Source organism: Pinus tabuliformis, chromosome 1_2 (assembly GCF_031772625.1).
Source record: "Pinus tabuliformis cultivar Carrire ecotype Pingquan chromosome 1_2, CPIR1, whole genome shotgun sequence".
NCBI classification, from domain to species: domain Eukaryota; kingdom Viridiplantae; phylum Streptophyta; class Pinopsida; order Pinales; family Pinaceae; genus Pinus; species Pinus tabuliformis.
Genome location: NC_142298.1, coordinates 1,080,119,802 through 1,080,138,977, shown reverse-complemented (window position 1 = coordinate 1,080,138,977; position 19,176 = coordinate 1,080,119,802). Strand labels below are relative to the sequence as shown.

General features: G+C 41.2%; 1 protein-coding gene across 4 annotated transcripts in view; it reads left to right on the top strand.

Moving 5' to 3' along the window:
• LOC149209881 (uncharacterized) overlaps positions 1–19,176 on the top strand; it is a 285,654-nt gene that overhangs the window by 189,311 nt on the left and 77,167 nt on the right. For 2 of the 4 annotated variants that reach the window (XR_016252911.1, XM_089396537.1), the window contains exon 6: positions 10,883–10,952. Coding sequence is in view for 3 of the 4 variants with exons in the window: in XM_089396537.1 (XP_089252663.1) it covers positions 10,883–10,935 (53 nt within the window). In the remaining variant the exon portion in view is untranslated. Of the gene's footprint in view, positions 1–10,882; positions 10,953–11,097; positions 11,970–19,176 lie in introns of those variants that run through there. The other 2 variants (XM_089396536.1, XM_089396538.1) reach the window with 2 other exon arrangements.

Sequence of the window (19,176 nt, the reverse complement as noted above, 5' to 3'; positions counted from 1 at the left end):
AATGTTACCACTCAAACCAATGGGGGATCTAAAAGGGGTTCCTAAGAGGGCAACTACTAGGTTAAGGGTAACGATGGAGGCTTAGCCCACTGTCACCACTACTAAGTCTCCATGCTCTTTATGGACTTTCACCGATGGGAGGAGTCCCGATAGTGTAGGGATCACTTGTAAAGTATATGTCAATGGATAGGTGGAAAGTGACCCTGGAAACCCTTTCCCAAGGATGGAGTGAAGAATGGCACTTGCTTGCTCTTTAAGCAAGGGAGTTGGTCCTCCATGGGTAAGGGGTGAGGATTGGAGGGTTGAGGGAGAAGGAATAGGGTTATTAACGAGGTTTTCAATCCCTATAATCCTTAGGAAACTTGGATTCCCAAATGGTTCTTGAGAGATAATCTTTATTGAGAAGGACCACATGGGTACAAGTGGACCCAGTCCAGGTTCGAGAATGGAATGTAGCAACCAGTGATGTTCCTATCCTAGACAAGGTGAAAGGAAGGGACCAAACAAGAATATTTACTTCAAAAGGTTGAATTGATCCTGTTGAGGTCTAGCCTTGGGGATGCCTAGGCAAAATTCGATCCTAGAGATAGGGCTTGGGATTCCTGGAGATTCCATTGTTAGAGTTGCCTAAAATTTGGAGGAGAGGGAGGGGACCCACCAACGCAGTACCCTGTAGGAGATTGAAAATTTTCCTTGGGTCAATTCTTTGGAAATTGATGCCCTAGGTGACCTAATGGGGCTAGAACTAGGGAAAAGGGGTAAAAAGGGTTAAAATTATCACCCTTTTGTAAAATTTTCTGTTTCCCACCCCGGTTTTCAGTTTCACCTTATTTCTCCCATATAGTTAAATGCCCTTTCCCATAACCATACATTCAACAAGCTGGAAAAAATAAATATTGCTGAAAACACAAATTCTGGAAATTTTACAGAATGCTGGAAATTGCAGAAATAAAAATCAGCAGTAATAAACAGCCATTAAAACACATTTGAACACTGATATTTTTGGTTAATGTGACCCTGGAAAAACCCCCTACAACTCTTGGGGAAAACCAGTTTGAGAGCTCTTCTTTATTTCTGGAAAATGCCTTTTTACAGTAGGAGAAATGTTCAGCAAAAAATCAACAAACAGACTTTTACAACTTATCTCAGCCTTGCTGAAACACGGTTGCTGTTACACCGTTGCTGTTGCTGTTACACCGCGGCTGTTGCTGAAACACCGCTTTCAGCTGCTGAAACTCCGCTTTGCTGAAACTCCACTTTCAGCTGCTGAAACTCCGCTTTGCTGAAACTCCACTTTCAGCTGCTGAAACTCCGCTTTGCTGAAACTCCGCTTTCAGCTGCTCAGAAATCTCCCTTGCTCTCTTGCTCTCCTTCTCTCAATCTGCTCATGAAAGAATGAATGATCTTTTTCCTCATTTTCCTCCCTTAACCCAACCCTAAGTGACTTTTGGGTGATCCCTAAATCCAATGGCTGAAATAGATTTAGATCAATGGCTGAGATTAAATGCTCATTTAAATCTCACTTTCTATTTTTTAATTCACCCCACTTTAATAAAGACCCACTTAGTCATTTATTTCCAAAGTCACTTTTCCTTTCTAATTTTTCATTGACTTTATAAAAGTCACTTTAAAATTAGACTTAGTAACTTTATCACTTAAAGTCACTTTTAAATTAGATTTAACTTTATAAAAATTATAAAGTTACTTTAGGAGAAAAATTAAATTCTTTTGGACACTTTTCCCTAGGCCAAAGATCAAAGCCTAAGGGAACCACCTGTCCTCCGGTACCAAATTTCAACACTCCTTCTTACCGAGGAAGGTGTTCCTCACCACACCCATCTTGTCTCTGAAGTAGACATGCTTGCCCCGTGGTAAGGCTTTGGTAAGAATATCTGCAACCTGCTCATCAGTGGAAATATACTCAAGCTTCACAGCTCCCTTCTGAACATGGTCTCTGATGAAATGATCTCTGATCCCGATATGCTTTGACCTGTCATGAAATACTGGATTCTCCGTGAGTTTAATGCAACTCTGATTATCACAGTAAATCACTGAAGGTCTCAACGGCTGACCAAATAAGCCAAACAACATCTTGCGAAGCCAGATGGCCTCACAACTAGCTAGACTGGCTGCCATATACTCTGCTTCCGCTGAACTCAGTGCTACTGACTGCTGCTTCCGGCTGAACCATGACACTACTGCTGAACCCAACCCAAAACAGCACCCTGAAGTGCTCTTCCTATCAGAAGCACAACCTGCCCAATCAGAATCAGTGTATCCTGCCAATCTCACTCCATCTCCCTGCCTGTAGTCCAGACCATAATCCACTGTCCCCTGCAAGTACCGCAAAATGTGTTTTGCAGCCACCCAGTGAACTTTCCTAGGCTCACACATAAACTGACTCATCGTGTTGACTGCAAAACAGATATCTGGTCTGGTGTTGACCAAATACATCAAGGAACCAATCAGCTGCCTGTACAATGTGGGATCCACCAACTCGGAATCCGAAGCATGAAGCTTCTTCCAGTTGGTGATCATCGGTGTCGACATGGGTCTACAATCCTCCATGTGGAATCTGCTAAGGATGTCCACAATATACTTCCCCTGCCCCAGGAAGAAATGCCCCTCCTCCTGCCACACCTCCAAACCCAAAAAGTAATGCATCAAGCCGATGTCCTTCATCTCAAACTCCGCCGCAAGATCTCTCTTGCAGTGCTCTATGAGTCTCTCTGCACCTGTAATGATCAAGTCATCCACATACAGCACCAGAATGAGAGGCTCCTCACCAATCACAATAAAGTAAAGGTTCGGATCTGCCTCACTCTTTGTGAAACCCATCCCCTGCAAGTATGCATCTATCCTGGAGTACCAAGCTCTGGGAGCTTGCTTCAGGCCATAAAGGGCCTTCTTCAATCTGCACACATGGGACTCCTTCCCATGCACCTCAAAGCCCTGTGGCTGCTCAATGTACACCTCCTCCTGTATGAAGCCATTGAGAAATGCGGTCTTCACATCCATCTGGTGGATCTTCCAACCCATCTCTGCTGCTATCGATATAATGGAGCGGATCGAAGTATATCGAGCCACGGGAGCGAAGGTCTCCTCATAATCAACTCCCTCTACCTGGGAGAACCCTCTAGCCACAAACCTTGCTTTGAATTTCTCAATGCTGCCATCTGCAGCATGCTTTACCTTATAAAGCCATCTGGAAGTAACCACGGATTTGCCCTCAGGCCTCGGCACCACCTCCCAAACATCATTCTTCATGATAGAAGAATACTCCTCCTGCATGGCCTCTCTCCAGACCTGCTGGCTAGCTGCCTCCTCATAGCTAGAAGGCTCAGAGTCAAGGATGCTGGTAACCATCGCCATATAGCTACAAAATCTCTCAGGTGGTCTACTCTCTCTGACCGGCCTCTTCGGCTCAGCAACAGATGTGGCATCTCTCAAGGTGTCCTTAAGCCACTTGGGCTTCCTCTTCCCTGAGCATGCTTCTCCCATAGGAGAATGAAACTCCTCCTCCTCATCCCCATCAGTAGCCTGAACTCCTGACTGTCTGTCTGCTGTCCTCCTGCCTGCACCTGAACCTGTAGAAGCTGAGGTACCGTGTGAACTGTCCATCAGTGGACTCCCTAGTGAACTGCTCTGTGAAGTGCTCTGCATGCTACCCGGAGCACCACCCCTCTGGCTCGGCGAGCCACTGCTCACTGATGGACCTGACATCCTCATAGATGTACCTCCGGATCCTCCTGATCCCTGCCCACTGGATCCCTGCGACTGACTCAACTGCTGCTGAGGGTCTGGCTGATCCAGATACTCTAACTCCCGTGACCTCCTAAAGGCCCTGTCCTCCTCGAACTTCACATCCCGTCTGACAACAACTTTCCTCTGTGCAGGAATGTAAATCCGAAAGGCCTTTGAGGTCTCACTGTAGCCCACAAAGATACCCTTCTCTGCGGTGGGCTCTAGTTTGGTCCTCTTCTCCTTGGTTATATAGGAGTATGTAATGCATCCAAAGATATGAAGATGACCAAGATCAGGCTTCTTCCCAGAGAAAGCCTCCTCCGGAGTCATGTGCCCCAAGGCACGATGCGGACTCCTGTTCTGCAAGTAAACAGCTGTGTTGCAGGCCTCTGCCCACAAGAACAATGGCAACCCCTGATCATGTAACATGGCTTTGGCAGCCCCTATGATGGATCTGTTCTTCCTCTCCGCAACCCCGTTCTGCTGGGGGTTGTAAGGAACAGTGAACTCCCTCCTGATGCCTGCCTCCGCACAATAGTCAACAAACTCTCCAAGGGTGTACTCTCCTCCATTGTCCGACCTCAGGGACTTGATCTTCCGACCTGTCTGTGTCTCCACAAGAGCTCTGAACTCCTGAAACCGCTTGAAGACCTCACTCTTGGTCTTCAAGAAATAAATCCAGGTCCTCCTGGAGTGATCATCAATGAATAGAACATAGTACTCATATCCACTCAAGGAAACATGAGACATCCGACCGCTCACATCAGAATGAATCAAATCAAGTATCCCAGTCGCTCTGCTGTCACTGCTGGGAAAAGGGGATTTGGCAAACTTGCCCATCGCACAACCTCTGCAAGTATCGAAGTGATCAGTACTGAAATCTGGCACACCTGTAGTGATCTCCCGCAATGTCCTCAAGGCTCCATGAGACATGTGCCCCATCCTGCGGTGCCAAATCTCACACAGCTCATAACTGCTAGCTCTGCTGTCGGTACTACAACTCAATGCCAAAGGGGGCTGGAATGCAAACTTGTACACCTTTGCATGGCGTACACCTATCACTCTAGCTGAATCAGCTGGAGAGCCCCTGGGATACATCAACACCTGTCCTTCCCTGAACAGTACCTCATATCCTCTGTCCTCCAAAGCTGAGACGGATATGAGGTTCTTCCTCATCCCTGGCACATAAAGAACCTCTGACACATTCAAGGGAGGTTTGGACTCCCTCTGAAATGTCACTGTCCCCACCCCGACTGCTCTAACAACTCTGTCATCACCGAGTACTACCTCAATATCAGTGCCACTCTCTGAAAGCTCTGAGAAGTACTCCCGGACTCCTGTCATGTGACGTGAAGCCCCACTGTCCACATACCAGATACCTGTAGATGCTCCGCTAATCGAGGGAAAAGCATGCTCCCTCTGAACCTGTGTGGCAGGTGATCCTGCACTAGAGGACACACATGTAGTGAACGCAAACTCCCGGTCAAAACGACCTGCAAAGTCCTCAATCTCAGCTGACGCTGCCACATCCTGGGTCTTCCCCTTCTTCTTCTTCTTCTCCGGACACACAACTGCATAGTGTCCCATCTTCTGACAATTCCAACACTTCACTTTGGAATAGTCCTTTTGTGAGTTACCCTGTTTACCTTTACCTTTGCCTTTGCCTCCACCACCGCTTGTGGAAGCCTGCTTCTTCCCTTTGCCTTTCTTGCCTCCTGCCACCAGTGCTACGTCCTCATCCTGCTCAACTGGCTTGGCTGCCCCAAGCTGTCCTTTCCTGATCTCTGTCTGAATACAATCATCCCAAAACCTCTCCCATGTGGGAAGGGTCTCACGTGCACAAACCCCATCAGCAAAGTTCAACCATGAACGGGGGAGGCCATTCACTGCAATACGCACCAACTCAGTGGATGGAATGGCCTCTCCAATCGCTGCCAACTCATCTCTCACATTGGTAATCTTTGTGAGATATCCAGCTGCACTATCATTCCCCATCTTAATGTTCTTCAGCTTCTCCTTCAGGACCATCTTCCGGTTCTCATTGGTACTCTGGTAGAGATTGGACAATGCTGTCCACATCTCATGGGCATTGCTCTTTCCTCTCACATGAGGAATGCAATGGTCTTTGATTCCGTCTAGAATCAGCCTCTTACCCTTGTTGTTCTTTTTATTATAAGCTGCCAACTGAGTAACATCAGTAGGCACAACAACAGGGTGTTGTGCTGTATGCACCATGATATCCCAGACTTCTGCCTCCTCAAAGATACTCTGCATTCTCTCCTTCCAAACGCTGTAATTTGTATGCCCATCCAACCTATCCTCCACCCTCAATCCCAATGACATCTTGCTGTCCTAAAACTGAAAAATAGCACTGCTGTGGTAAAGATAAACCTGCTGTTTATGAAAAATCAGCTTGCTGGAATTTTCTGAGTGAAAAAATCAGCAGCTGTATTTTTCCTCTTTTGCTGTCCCAAACTGCCCTTCAGCACTCAAGCTCTGATACCATGTAAAATTTTCTGTTTCCCACCCCGGTTTTCAGTTTCACCTTATTTCTCCCATATAGTTAAATGCCCTTTCCCATAACCATACATTCAACAAGCTGGAAAAAATAAATATTGCTGAAAACACAAATTCTGGAAATTTTACAGAATGCTGGAAATTGCAGAAATAAAAATCAGCAGTAATAAACAGCCATTAAAACACATTTGAACACTGATATTTTTGGTTAATGTGACCCTGGAAAAACCCCCTACAACTCTTGGGGAAAACCAGTTTGAGAGCTCTTCTTTATTTCTGGAAAATGCCTTTTTACAGTAGGAGAAATGTTCAGCAAAAAATCAACAAACAGACTTTTACAACTTATCTCAGCCTTGCTGAAACACGGTTGCTGTTACACCGTTGCTGTTGCTGTTACACCGCGGCTGTTGCTGAAACACCGCTTTCAGCTGCTGAAACTCCGCTTTGCTGAAACTCCACTTTCAGCTGCTGAAACTCCGCTTTGCTGAAACTCCACTTTCAGCTGCTGAAACTCCGCTTTGCTGAAACTCCGCTTTCAGCTGCTCAGAAATCTCCCTTGCTCTCTTGCTCTCCTTCTCTCAATCTGCTCATGAAAGAATGAATGATCTTTTTCCTCCTTTTCCTCCCTTAACCCAACCCTAAGTGACTTTTGGGTGATCCCTAAATCCAATGGCTGAAATAGATTTAGATCAATGGCTGAGATTAAATGCTCATTTAAATCTCACTTTCTATTTTTTAATTCACCCCACTTTAATAAAGACCCACTTAGTCATTTATTTCCAAAGTCACTTTTCCTTTCTAATTTTTCATTGACTTTATAAAAGTCACTTTAAAATTAGACTTAGTAACTTTATCACTTAAAGTCACTTTTAAATTAGATTTAACTTTATAAAAATTATAAAGTTACTTTAGGAGAAAAATTAAATTCTTTTGGACACTTTTCCCTAGGCCAAAGATCAAAGCCTAAGGGAACCACCTGTCCTCCGGTACCAAATTTCAACACCTTTTTGAGGGATTAGTGCCTAATTCACTTGGGGACATGGAGTCAAGGATGATGATGAGTAAGAACTTGGTTTCTTGATCAAGAAGGCCCGGAAAGTCAACTTCATCCAATGTTGAGAGAAAGAGAAGAAAAGTGACCTTCAAGCATTTATACTTCAAAGCAAATGATGCAAGCTTATCGAGACAAATAATCTCTAGGACATTTCATTCATATAACATTGGCCCATACATTAAATTAGCTAAAATATGCTTAATTCCACATTTCAATTATCCAGCAATTAGCCCTAATTTTAGTGGTATGCAGCAACAAGAATAACAACGTCAAAATTAACTTACAATGTAATAGAATATATCCAACCAACATTTCCTTTGCAAGACAAAGCTCCAATACAAGAAAAATAGCCGACATCCATACGTCAAAATTCATCCATCTCCAAAAAATATCCCGCAAGGAAAAAATGCAGATTAGAGAGATCCCAAGTCAAGTGATGATCCAAATGAATGTATCTAACATCAATATATAGCCTCCTAAGGAGTTCGAATTAGCCTATGAGCCTACATTAGCCCCTAATGATAAAATAATACGCAAATAAAACCCCCATTGGTGACAAGCCCAACAAACTAGCTCACAAGTGTAAAAAAAAGCCTCACAAGGGGTCGAATAATAATATGTACATGTCGTGGGGCCCTCCAAAGGCCTAATAATGTCTTGAAGTGCCATACTGAGGAATAAATTCCTTGGAATATGATGGACAAGGGGGTGGCCCCTTGTTCTCCAAGTAGTAGACCTATGGTGCTCCCATTGGGTCTGAGGGCACATAAATGATCCCATGGGTCTTCATATGAATCAAAGATGCCTGTAGATCCTCTGCAAGGGTTCGAGTGGTGGAATGAATGCTGCCATGACATCGTACAAGTCCTGGGACACGTGCCAAGAGTGTTTGGCTCCTATGGGGGTCTGTTGGGCATAATGTACCAAGCATATCACCATCATCCCAAAAGTGGATTGCTAGTAGTGTCTGAGCATCAATGAAGATTTGTGGAATGTTTTTTATTGTTGTGGAGGCCAATGGCTCTATTTGCATACCCTTTATGTGCCAATGTAGGCCTGTGGATTTAGGATCCCCTATAGGGAGACTAAACCCAAATGGAAACCACATGTAATCCTGCATAAGATCCAATGCATCCCCTAGGCTTCCAGTACAACCACTCATTAAAGTAATCGGGTAAAAAGAGTTTACAAATCATGGATAACAACGTGGGCACTTCATAATGGCATGCCCTTTCGTAGTGGGTTTTGGCATGTGCTAGTGTCTCCAAGCTCCAAAGGGGGTTAACCAAGTACCTTATTAGGTGGTTTCAACGCTTGAAGGGGACAGTATGTCTAAGGTACATCCCTCTAATTGGGGTGGCAAGTGATAAATAAGTGGAATGGAATAGGGAATGAGAGGGGCAACCCTGGGCCACATATTGGGGCATATGGGTAGTTGGATAAGGGGAAGCCCACACCTGGGTATGTAATGTGTAGGAGGGAGAAATTGTGGTACATGAGATGGCCCGACCTTGATTTTTCCACCCTTCTTTATATGCCTTTTGCCTTTTATGAATTTTCTTTCATTAACTGCTCGGGGTTGAAAGGACAAGAGCATGATGTGTAAGATATAACAATGATTACCCCCATTTAGGTAGGGCGGTTCATTGTCCTCCAAGGGTTGGGACAATCATGGGTTCCTGACTGATAAAGGAGGCTCATCTAGGGCCTATGGAACTAGGGTGATGACCATGGATTGGGGTAGAGCTCATGTATTGGCTTTTGTCTACGTGGTAATTAGTTTTGCCCCGACCATATTTTGCGTTTTGTGGTACAATTTCCTGTTAAATGTTGCCAATTATGCTTTTTTCTTTTTCTTTTAGTTGCTTCAACCTCCGGGGCATCATTCTATGGCTGACCCAAGGTGGGGGCAAGGGGATAGTGAGGCCTTCCCTATGTGGAACTATGATGGAAATGTGGACCTAGGTGGGATATATGATGAATGGGGGTATAGTGAGTGGAAGGGGAGTGATATATGCGAATAAAGAAGTGGGACCATGCATCCAAAGTCGGGTTTTCCCAAGTAGTACCACCCTAGAATCAAATGGTCGATAAAGGAGATCCCACAGGGCTAAGATCCAAGGGTAACATCCAAAAGAGATCAAGGGGACAAGAGCACAAACTAAGCCCACCCTTTCTGCCAAATCCCCCCATCAATCCACACTCAAAAATACCCATAAGAAGTAAACCCAATACTCAATTACCAAATGACAGGACATACCTTTAGATTCGAGAGGCCCAGCTTCAAACATACGATCAATACAGGTGGGTGAGGGACCACACGGCTGGCTCAGGTGGCAGAGAAATGACACAACGAGCTAGCAGGAGGTTGCAAGGGGCTGCCGGCTGCCGGCTGAAGTCCATCATGGAGAAAAAATTCCCTTGGGGATATCACCCACAAAGTGGTGTGTAACAGCCCCAGTTTGGACTAGGAACAAGGCCTTCCATCAAATTGCTGCGGGATTCCAAGGATCTTCAGCTGTGCTGCTGAGACAAGAAAGGCCCATGAAAATGCAAAATGAACCATGCATTCTCAAGGGGGTAACTGTCTCCACTGAAAAATTATACGTTAGGTAATTGCCATTAGGCTGTCAAAAGTATTGGATTTCTTTATGATAGATGTCTAGTCATCTTTAAATATTTAGGAAGCAAGTCTTTCGTTATAGTTCTTATTAACAGTCTGCCTATGGGTATAGTCCTTAGTTCCTTAAATATTCCAAGCTATTCCGTCTACAATTGCTATATATTTTATTTGGCCTATAATGACATTACGTCCATGTTCTTTGCTATCTCACCAATATAGTTGGCTATGTTCTTACCTAGAGATTCAACATGCCTACACTTTATGGTCGCTTCATAATCATCTAGTGTCCATTGCATTTATTGCCTTTACCAACTTACCTGATGAGAGTGATGATATACCAACCAACTTGATATGAATTACGAAACAAAATATGTATTGTGCAGTTTTTGTAGACTATGGAATAGAAATCAATTCGAATCATACAGGCATTTTCTAGGGTATGAAACAACGTCATTAATGTTGTTGGAATTAGCAAATAGTATGTACTTGTCCACAAATGGATACAAGAACTGCTGCACGTTCTGGCAACTAGTTGGATTCTTATTATACTGTTCAATTTTTGTGCAATTATGTTGTAAAGGTATGAATGTCACAGAAACCTAGCAGGTGTAGCTTCTTAGTTACCGATATTTATATTTTAAGCAAAAGAAATAGGGGAGCATTAGGATTGCTGTATCTCCCAACAAACCATATTCGATTCATCTCTAAATAATTTGTTTATGGTCTAAAATTTTCAATTTTTTATAATATGTATAAATCGTTGCAGCATCTAAAGTGGACTTTGCACCTTTTTATTTTGTTGAGGTGATGTTTATTTATTGCTGTGCAAGTGTACCAATGCCTAGACTCATCAGTTTTTCTTTATTTCTTTGTCATTGGTAAAATAAGTAATTATCATCCTTACAAGGAGGTCTTATATCTGGTTGTTTGACTACCTTTTGCAGAGCCCTCAGTAATGGTTGTAGATGTGGAAGCTGAAGTGAAAGATAAAGAGTGAGTGGGATAAATCCATAGGTTAGTCCCTTATGCCTTCATATAATATATTGATAGATTTCAGAGTATCAATCTCTTGAATATTAAACATCATTAGTAATTATTTATAATTTTCTCATATCTTATGGAATTTGTAATTCTCACGAGTATTTATGACAAAATGCAGTGTAAATGCAGTTGACTATTGCATATCCTTTTATCTTGAAAATGCCATGACTGTCGGTTTTCTTCCGCATGCGATTATTTGGTATTAATGTAATATAACCCTTTTCAGTATAGTATTAAGATTGTGTCCTACATAATGAATCTTGCAATATATAAGTGAAAAACGTAATTTTTTTTCTTGGGGCCTTGCCACAGTTATTCCATATTCTTGTCCATCAGTTGCTATAGTTCAAGTCTAAGTTGCAGCATGGACCTTATTTATAACACTTCACAACTTTTCCTGGCACATTTGTCATACAAGTTTAAATGCTTGGTTCACAATTTTATTTTTGTTAGAGAATTAGAAACTATATGTTGCACTTTTATCTTTTGCATTACATGCTTTTGTCTTTGGTACTTGGAACTGCTTATAGAAATAGGTTATAGAGAAGACATCATTAGTGCAGATTAGTTTCCTTTTGGCAAAGGGACACTACTTGTTTATGAAGACCTCTAGCGTTTCCTATTGCAATGCAAACAATCAACAAGGATTCATACCCCTAGAGCTTATACTTTGTATGGTATGTGCAAGCCTCCATAGCAGGGACAACAGGGGTATGAACTATGCTGTACACCATCTATCAGTTACACCAACATAACCTGATAGTTGCAACTGGAGTTATTTGTCTTGCAAATTATCTTCAAGAAGTTAAGTTTCTAATAATGAGCATATGTTGCACATAATTCCAGGTGGTTGATTGGCAAAAGTCACCGCCTCGCCTGATTATGGAAATTTGGCACTCAGCTCTATTATTAAAGGGAGAGAATATGGTGAGCGAGATGCTGAAGTACGAGAGGTAGTAGATTGTGTTACATGTAATATTATGCATCTAATATGTAAAAGATTATCCTGGAACAAGGTGGTAATCTCCATGTGATTAGGAAAAACTTATAAAGCTATTTGGAGTATGGACAATTTTCATGTCAATGACTATACATGTGGTAATCTTGATTATTGAATGAAAATATTCATCATCATAATCCCTAAGAAGTTATTCCTTGCAGTGGTCCATTAAGTTGAATTACACTGTGAATAAGGTACGATGGTTTAGTGGAGTTCTATGTTGGGCATGTGGTTGTTAGAAACGATAATTAGTTATATTTATTTTTATTTTAACTACCAGGTAGGCCTGTCCCCAGGATTTTGTATATATGGCATATACATTGCTGATGAGTGATGTTGGATATTTGCTAGTCTATTGGAAATAAACTTGAGGGAAGAACAGTGCTTGTGCAGAAGGCCACACTTCCTAGATGATGTGGTAAAGGGCTCTTGAGGCACCAAGGTTGTTGTGCATAAGCTATATGGTAAAATAGTGAAGTTGCCATTGTGCTATATTCCAATTTCTAGGGTATAGTTTGTTAAAATTTACAGTGCACATATTTATAGAGATGATAGAAGGAAAATTAAAGATATATTTTATAAATAGTGTTGCAACATTTCATAGCCCATAAATCATTATATGGACATTTATACCGTTGCTAGTTTACCAAAACCTTAGTTGCAAATATAACATTACATTCACCATGAGTGGCATAAATATTAATGACTCCCAAGAATGATGTTAACAAGTGTTACATGTCTAATGCCTTTTTGACCCCCACCTCACCAAAAAATACAAAAAATGTAAATTTAACAACCCAAATGTTTCACCAATACATTTTGTGACCACAAACTTTTGTTGATATAAAAACATCGTACGAGTCCCTTATGGAATCAAATATTGACTAAGTCCATGTAACATTCTTAAATATGTATTATGTGTATACTAATTATTAAAGCCATGGTTAATATGTTAATTAGTAGCCACACTTCCCTAGGTCATTGTTACCCATCGAGCCACCACCAGTTGGTAACCCCTATAGGAGAAATTTTCTCCTAGTTTTGTCTTCGGCCGACAACCAACAGCCCCTTGCAGCCATGTGATAGCTCGATGTGCTACCGTTCTCTGCCACCTGAGCCAACGATTGAGCCCTCTCTCATCTGTCATGATCGTATGTTTGAAGGTGGGCCGTCCAACCCCAAAGGCATGATTTTTTATTATGTAATTGTGTGTTTATGCTTGCTTTTATTGGGCACACTTGGGCATGGATTAGTGGGGGGACTTGGAGGAAAGAAAGGGCCTTTGATTGTACTCTTGTTTCCTTACCTCAATTCGCGGGTTAATCTTGTATCCTAGTCCTGTGGGATCTCTTTATTGGCTACTAGCTTTAGGAGTGGCACTACATGGGAAATCCCGGTTGTGGTTGCGTGGTCCCACTTCCTGATACCATACATCTCACTCCCCTCCGCTCATTACAAGCCCTTTTCACATTTTCCCCATTTGGGGCCACATTTGTCCATTGTGTCCACAAGAGGTTAGCCTTGCCTTCCCCTTGTCCACACCTTGGGTCAGGCCTAGAACAATGGCTCGGAGGTTGATGCAACTAAAAGGAAAGATAAAAGCATAAGATGGCCAAATGCAATAGGAAATGTACCACAAAATGCAAAAGATGGCCAGGACAATAAAATTTAGCACATGAGAAAAAACTAAACATGAGCTTTATCCCCTGTCATTGTAGCCATCACCTTGGTTCCTACCCCTGTGAATGCCCCTTGCATCATTAAGGAATCCATGATTGTCCCAACCCCTGGTGGGTGATGAAATGCCATACCGTAAGAGGGTAACCACCGCTTTATTTGACACATCACACTCTCGTCCCCTTGAGCCCTTAGCAGTGAAATGAAGAAAAATCAATAAAAATGAATAGAAGTCAAAAGGCATATGAAGAATGGTGGAAAAAACAAAGGTCGGGTAACTAATGTATCACGATTGCTCCCTCCTACATTCATACACCCAAGGTATGGGCTCCCTAATCATAGCTACCCTTGTACCATGGCATGTGGCTTGGAGCATTCTCTTTGCCCCCCCACTCCATTCCATCACTATTTCACATGACTCTTTCCATTTGATGGATGTACCATGGACCTGTCATTCCCTTAGAGGTTGAAACCACCTAATAGGGTCCTTCATTAACCTTGCTTGTCGGGGAAGGTAAGACTAATACATGTTCAAAGCCCATTTGAAAGGGAAAGCCACTATGAAGTGTCCACTTCTGGCCTTAATTAGTAAGATTATCTACTCAATTGCACTAATGAACCATTGTATTGGAAGGTGAGGAGACGCATTGGATCTTATACAAGATTGCAGGTAGGTTTTCATCTTGGAATTGGCCTCCCTATATGGGATCCAAGCCCTCCAGATCATCACAATGACATTTACAGGGTGAACGTTGAGAGCCATGGGCCTCTAGCCATGTAGAGCATTGATTGCCATGCCATGCGCTTCTTCAACACCACCACTTGCTTGTTCGTGCCTTAGTTATATAAAGATGATGATGCACTTGGACTACTTTTCCAATTGGCCACACATTGCACCCAACACTTAACAGCTGATCTGGGACCTAGAGGAGGTTATGTCTTTCCTAGGGAGACATGTGAGGGCATGTGTCATATTCTAGCCCTCATTGATGGATCATTGGCTTGATTATGAGCCACGTGGAGACCCATGAGACCCATTTGGAGCCCACAGAGCCCAAATTGGCTTTTGGAGATGTTTTGCAACATTTGGACGGCACCCCCCTCTTCTTCATTATTTTTGAGGCCCTCAGTCTCATATTTAGCACATGAGGCCTCAACCCAGCCCTTCTAGGCCTCCACGTTATCCTTGCGTGGGATTAAAAAGGCTTGTTCGATTTAGTTTTTGAGCTATCATGGTTGGCTTGTAACTATGGATTGGTTACTAGACATTTTAGGCATTGGAGGGGTTTTGACTTTTCATTTTTGAACTCATAACTCATGTATAAATAGATGAGACCTATTCTCATTCTATCCATCACACTTTGGGTTTTCAATCTCTCTTATTGAGAATTTTGGACGTGCAATTAGTGGTTGGATTTGGATGATGTAAATGCATTTTGATGTTTGAAAAACTTTGCTATCTCTCCTGGAGCTTCTTTTTGGCCTCTGATGGATGGATATATTCTTCATTGTCTTGTAAGTGATGTTTAATGCTATATTTTGATATTTGATTAATGTCTAATGCATGGAATGTCATCTCATGGTTTTTAATGTGCCCTAATTAATGAAATTTGGTCTTAACATTGGACATTATTGGGAAATTTGCATGTGTTACTAGGGATAATGAATGAATGAATGAATGTACCTAGAGGTTCTATTGCATTTTACACCTGTTGACCACTATGTGTCAACGACCCATAGCAATACACCCCCTTTTTTCGCAAAAAGGGATAACGCTTGATCAACGTGTCCATGCCGTTCGACTATCATCATCATCCTAATCATGTTATATTGTAAACCCTTTCTGCATGTGTAAATTGTAAATAATCTCAGCAAATCCGTGTCATGTATGTAATTGGCTAGGTAAACCTAATTTTTTGATGACGATCTACATTCCGAAAGGTTTTTTATCTCATCGATCCATGGTTGACAGAGTTTTCCTTCAGCCTTACCCCAAAGCCGGAATGGATTTTGTCACCAGAGTGTTAGGGGAGTCCTAGTGTGCTAGATCGAGTCTATGTAAAAGTGATTTGGGAATAATCCTAACTATTTGGTTAGGTTATTTTCTTACAAATTGCTTGATCTGCTAGATTATACTTGTGTCACAGAAATGGGTAGTCTATGAGGGTCTTGTTCAAATGGGTTCCCCCCTTGAGATGCAAAAATGTAAAAATCATGATGTAAAATGTCTTGAGGTTAGAAAAATAATTTATCCCCTCATAGGTCCTAGGTCCTAGGTAAATTTAAATATTCCAAAGGTAAAATTCGTGGGTCCTTTAAAAAATTAAATCTTAACTGGTCTAGGGACTAAGGTTAGTTGATTATTTTGCTAAATTTTATGTCTTAGGTCCTTGGGGTTAAGTCAAAGTCAAAGTTTTGAGGAAATAAATGCAAAATTTTATTATTTGAATATATTAAAATGTATTTAATTGAAAAATTCGACATTTCGTCAATATTTAAAATTTCAACGAATGAGATTAAAAGAAATTTTGATCCTTATCAACGGTCGAGATCGCTTTGACAAGGATCACTCGAATTAGTTGTTGGGAAATTTCTCTTTAAATAGGGGGTCATTTGTCAGTTGAGATCATCCGGTCTTTTGATCATGTACTAAGTGAAAAGCTCTCTCTTGTAATCTTTTTTATGAGCAATAAAGAAAGACTTTGGGGTTAACTTCTGTTGGTGTTACTCTTCATGGAAATGCTGTAAGATGTATTATTTTCATGCATATATTTCTTTTTGGCCATCGATATAGCTTTCTGAAGAGCGATTTGAGTACAGGTATTTTGCTCAGTCGCTAGAGTTTGAATGGTAATTTAAGTTTTGAATATAATAGCAGGCATCTCTATTAAATCTGAATTTTATTATCGTTTTCTTGTTTTATGTTGACGACTGAATTGAGTTTTGCAGGAAAATCCTTGATTATTAGATCATCGGTCGTTCGGAGAAGTTCTTCGCTGAACCAGCCAACTCCCGATCCACATTTCTTGAAGAGCCTAGCTTGATTTTTATCCCGGGCTTATCATAAGATATTTTTATGCGTGATGCATGAAGGGTTTTGTTGTGGCCAGCAACAACCCCCCTTCTTATTTAGTGTTATTACTAATACTAAATAAGTGGGGACCCTTGGTCAAAATTAAAAAAAATCAATTAGTGCTTGTATTTCCTTTTTCAATAAAACTTACCGTCAAAAAATTAAGAAAATACCTTTGAAAAATCTAAAAAAGCTTAAGTTTTATGATAAAGTAGAATTATTCCTTAGGAAATATCGCATCGCAAAAGGATAATAGGGTACATCCTTGAAAGTTGAATTCTAAAACTGCGAGATTGCGATACGGAACTACAAACATATGTCGCATCGCATGCATCAAAGACCGCTTACGTTGAAAAACTTTAAACTACCGATATGTGATGGCGCATATCGCAAATCGCATTTTGCAGAAAACAGATTAACGAAAATTGTCATATGCCACGCTCCTGCGAAATTGCGATAATGCAATATTGCGATATTCCAATTTTGCGATTGAGTGACAATGCGATATTATGAATTTACGATATAGCAAGCAAGCGATGTGGTGATTCTGCGATGTTGCGATCTTGCGAAGCAAATCGCAAAATCGCTTCATCGCAGATCTTTCGGGCTCGTTGTTCAAAAACGTATTTTCCATAAACCGAGACCTAGTTATGCGCTTTAATGCTAAATAATGAGTTAGTTGCCGAATGAAATAGGGTTTTGTGCTTATCAAGAAGTCATTTCACGTAAGGTGGTATACTTTATATGTCTTCAACATTTAAGACTTTCTCGTCACCTTTTCTTATCATTATTCTCACTTCACTTGTAAATTGCAGGAACAAAGAGCAGAGAACGATACAAAGCAGTACGCAGAATACTATGGGAAAGAAAGGCAAAGCCCTGAGCTCTGAAGAGAAAGAAATGGCGCTCTTGTATACAGACACCGCCTGTAACAGAGACGTTGGTATTGCTACATGGGAAGGCATGTACAATCTACTTGAGGAAGAGAATCCCAGAGTAATGGAAGTCAAGGCTACTGCAGGTTCACATAGTTCTTCTGAGGCGTCCATCACAGAACTGGTTTGTTCATTCTTACACAGGATGGTGGCGAGGCCCAAAATTCTTCCATACACAGAGGTACCGGACAACGCTCACATCACAAACAGACAATTTAAAACTCAGGGTCAAGAGCTTACAGAATCATTATTTTCACAAAAATTTGAGCTTTATATTCGCTAAAAGAAAATGCGCAAAGGGTGAAAAACGCACCAAGGAAGCTCGGATCAAGAAACGGAGGCAGTTTCCGATCGTTGGGCAAAACTTCTTGAAAAGGAAAGCTTCCGAGTGCTCAGTCACTTGTAAGCCCAGAAAATTGTAAAAAGAACGCTAGAAGTAAAAGAAGTGAAACTTAAAGCCACACAGCCAGTGGATGACTCTCAAGTGTATCATCAATTCTGCCAAGAAGATGGCGCCAGCTCTTGTCGATTCTGTTTTCGCAGCACAGCTAAAATCGAAAATCAGTCAGCCGATTCTTCTCAAACAGATGTTGAACGCGTGCGACTTCAAGGAGTAGATACATAAATAGTTAGTAATTTTAATTTTAGATTCAGTTTTAGTTTTAATTTTGTTTATTTTTTCCCAAAGTGAGGATGGTAATTTAAACCGCATCCTACATTTTTGTAATAAGTTATTTTAAGATTTAGTTAGTAGTATTTAAACCCTTCTCGTGCATTTAGAGAAGGGTCCTGAAATTTGTCAAAAACTTATCCCCAAAACATGCACTTTTGTACCCTCTGTGGAGGTTTTGATGAATGAATGGAACATGATTTATTGATATCTGTGTTTAATATCTGCTACTGATGTTGCACTTCTGTACTACTAGTGGATGTTGGATTACGAAGGGATAAATCATTATCGCGTGAAGCTCATGAGTAGGACTAGTTATAAATGGTACTTCTATCTCTTAACTATTTTTGCCTTTGTGTTAAAAGTGATATTCAAGTTCAGTTGTTTATATATTGATGTGTGAATGATTGAGTTATCATTTGGCACTTTTGTATGGTGATAGCTATTTATGTTTAATGTATGAATAGCTTATTATGTGATATGCCTTTCACAACTGTTTCGTCTAACTTTTTATACGAAGTGGTTTATCTATATTGAATTCTTTTCTCATAACAGTTAAATGATCTTTATTATCAATTGTTATATGAAATCATTTTAGATCGCTTAACAAAAGGATTACACCCCGGGTTAGTGTAGACTTAGATATTTCTTCTTATTAGAATACCATTTACATGTTATTAGACTAGAGTTAGAGTTATAGCATCTCACTTAGGAACTTTTAGAAGGGAAATATCAATTCTTCACACACACACACATAAATTGGGAAACTGGTCCCATATCCCCAATCAGACCCACTATACCAAACGAAAAAGGAGCTGCTAACCAAGGTCTAGATTGGATGG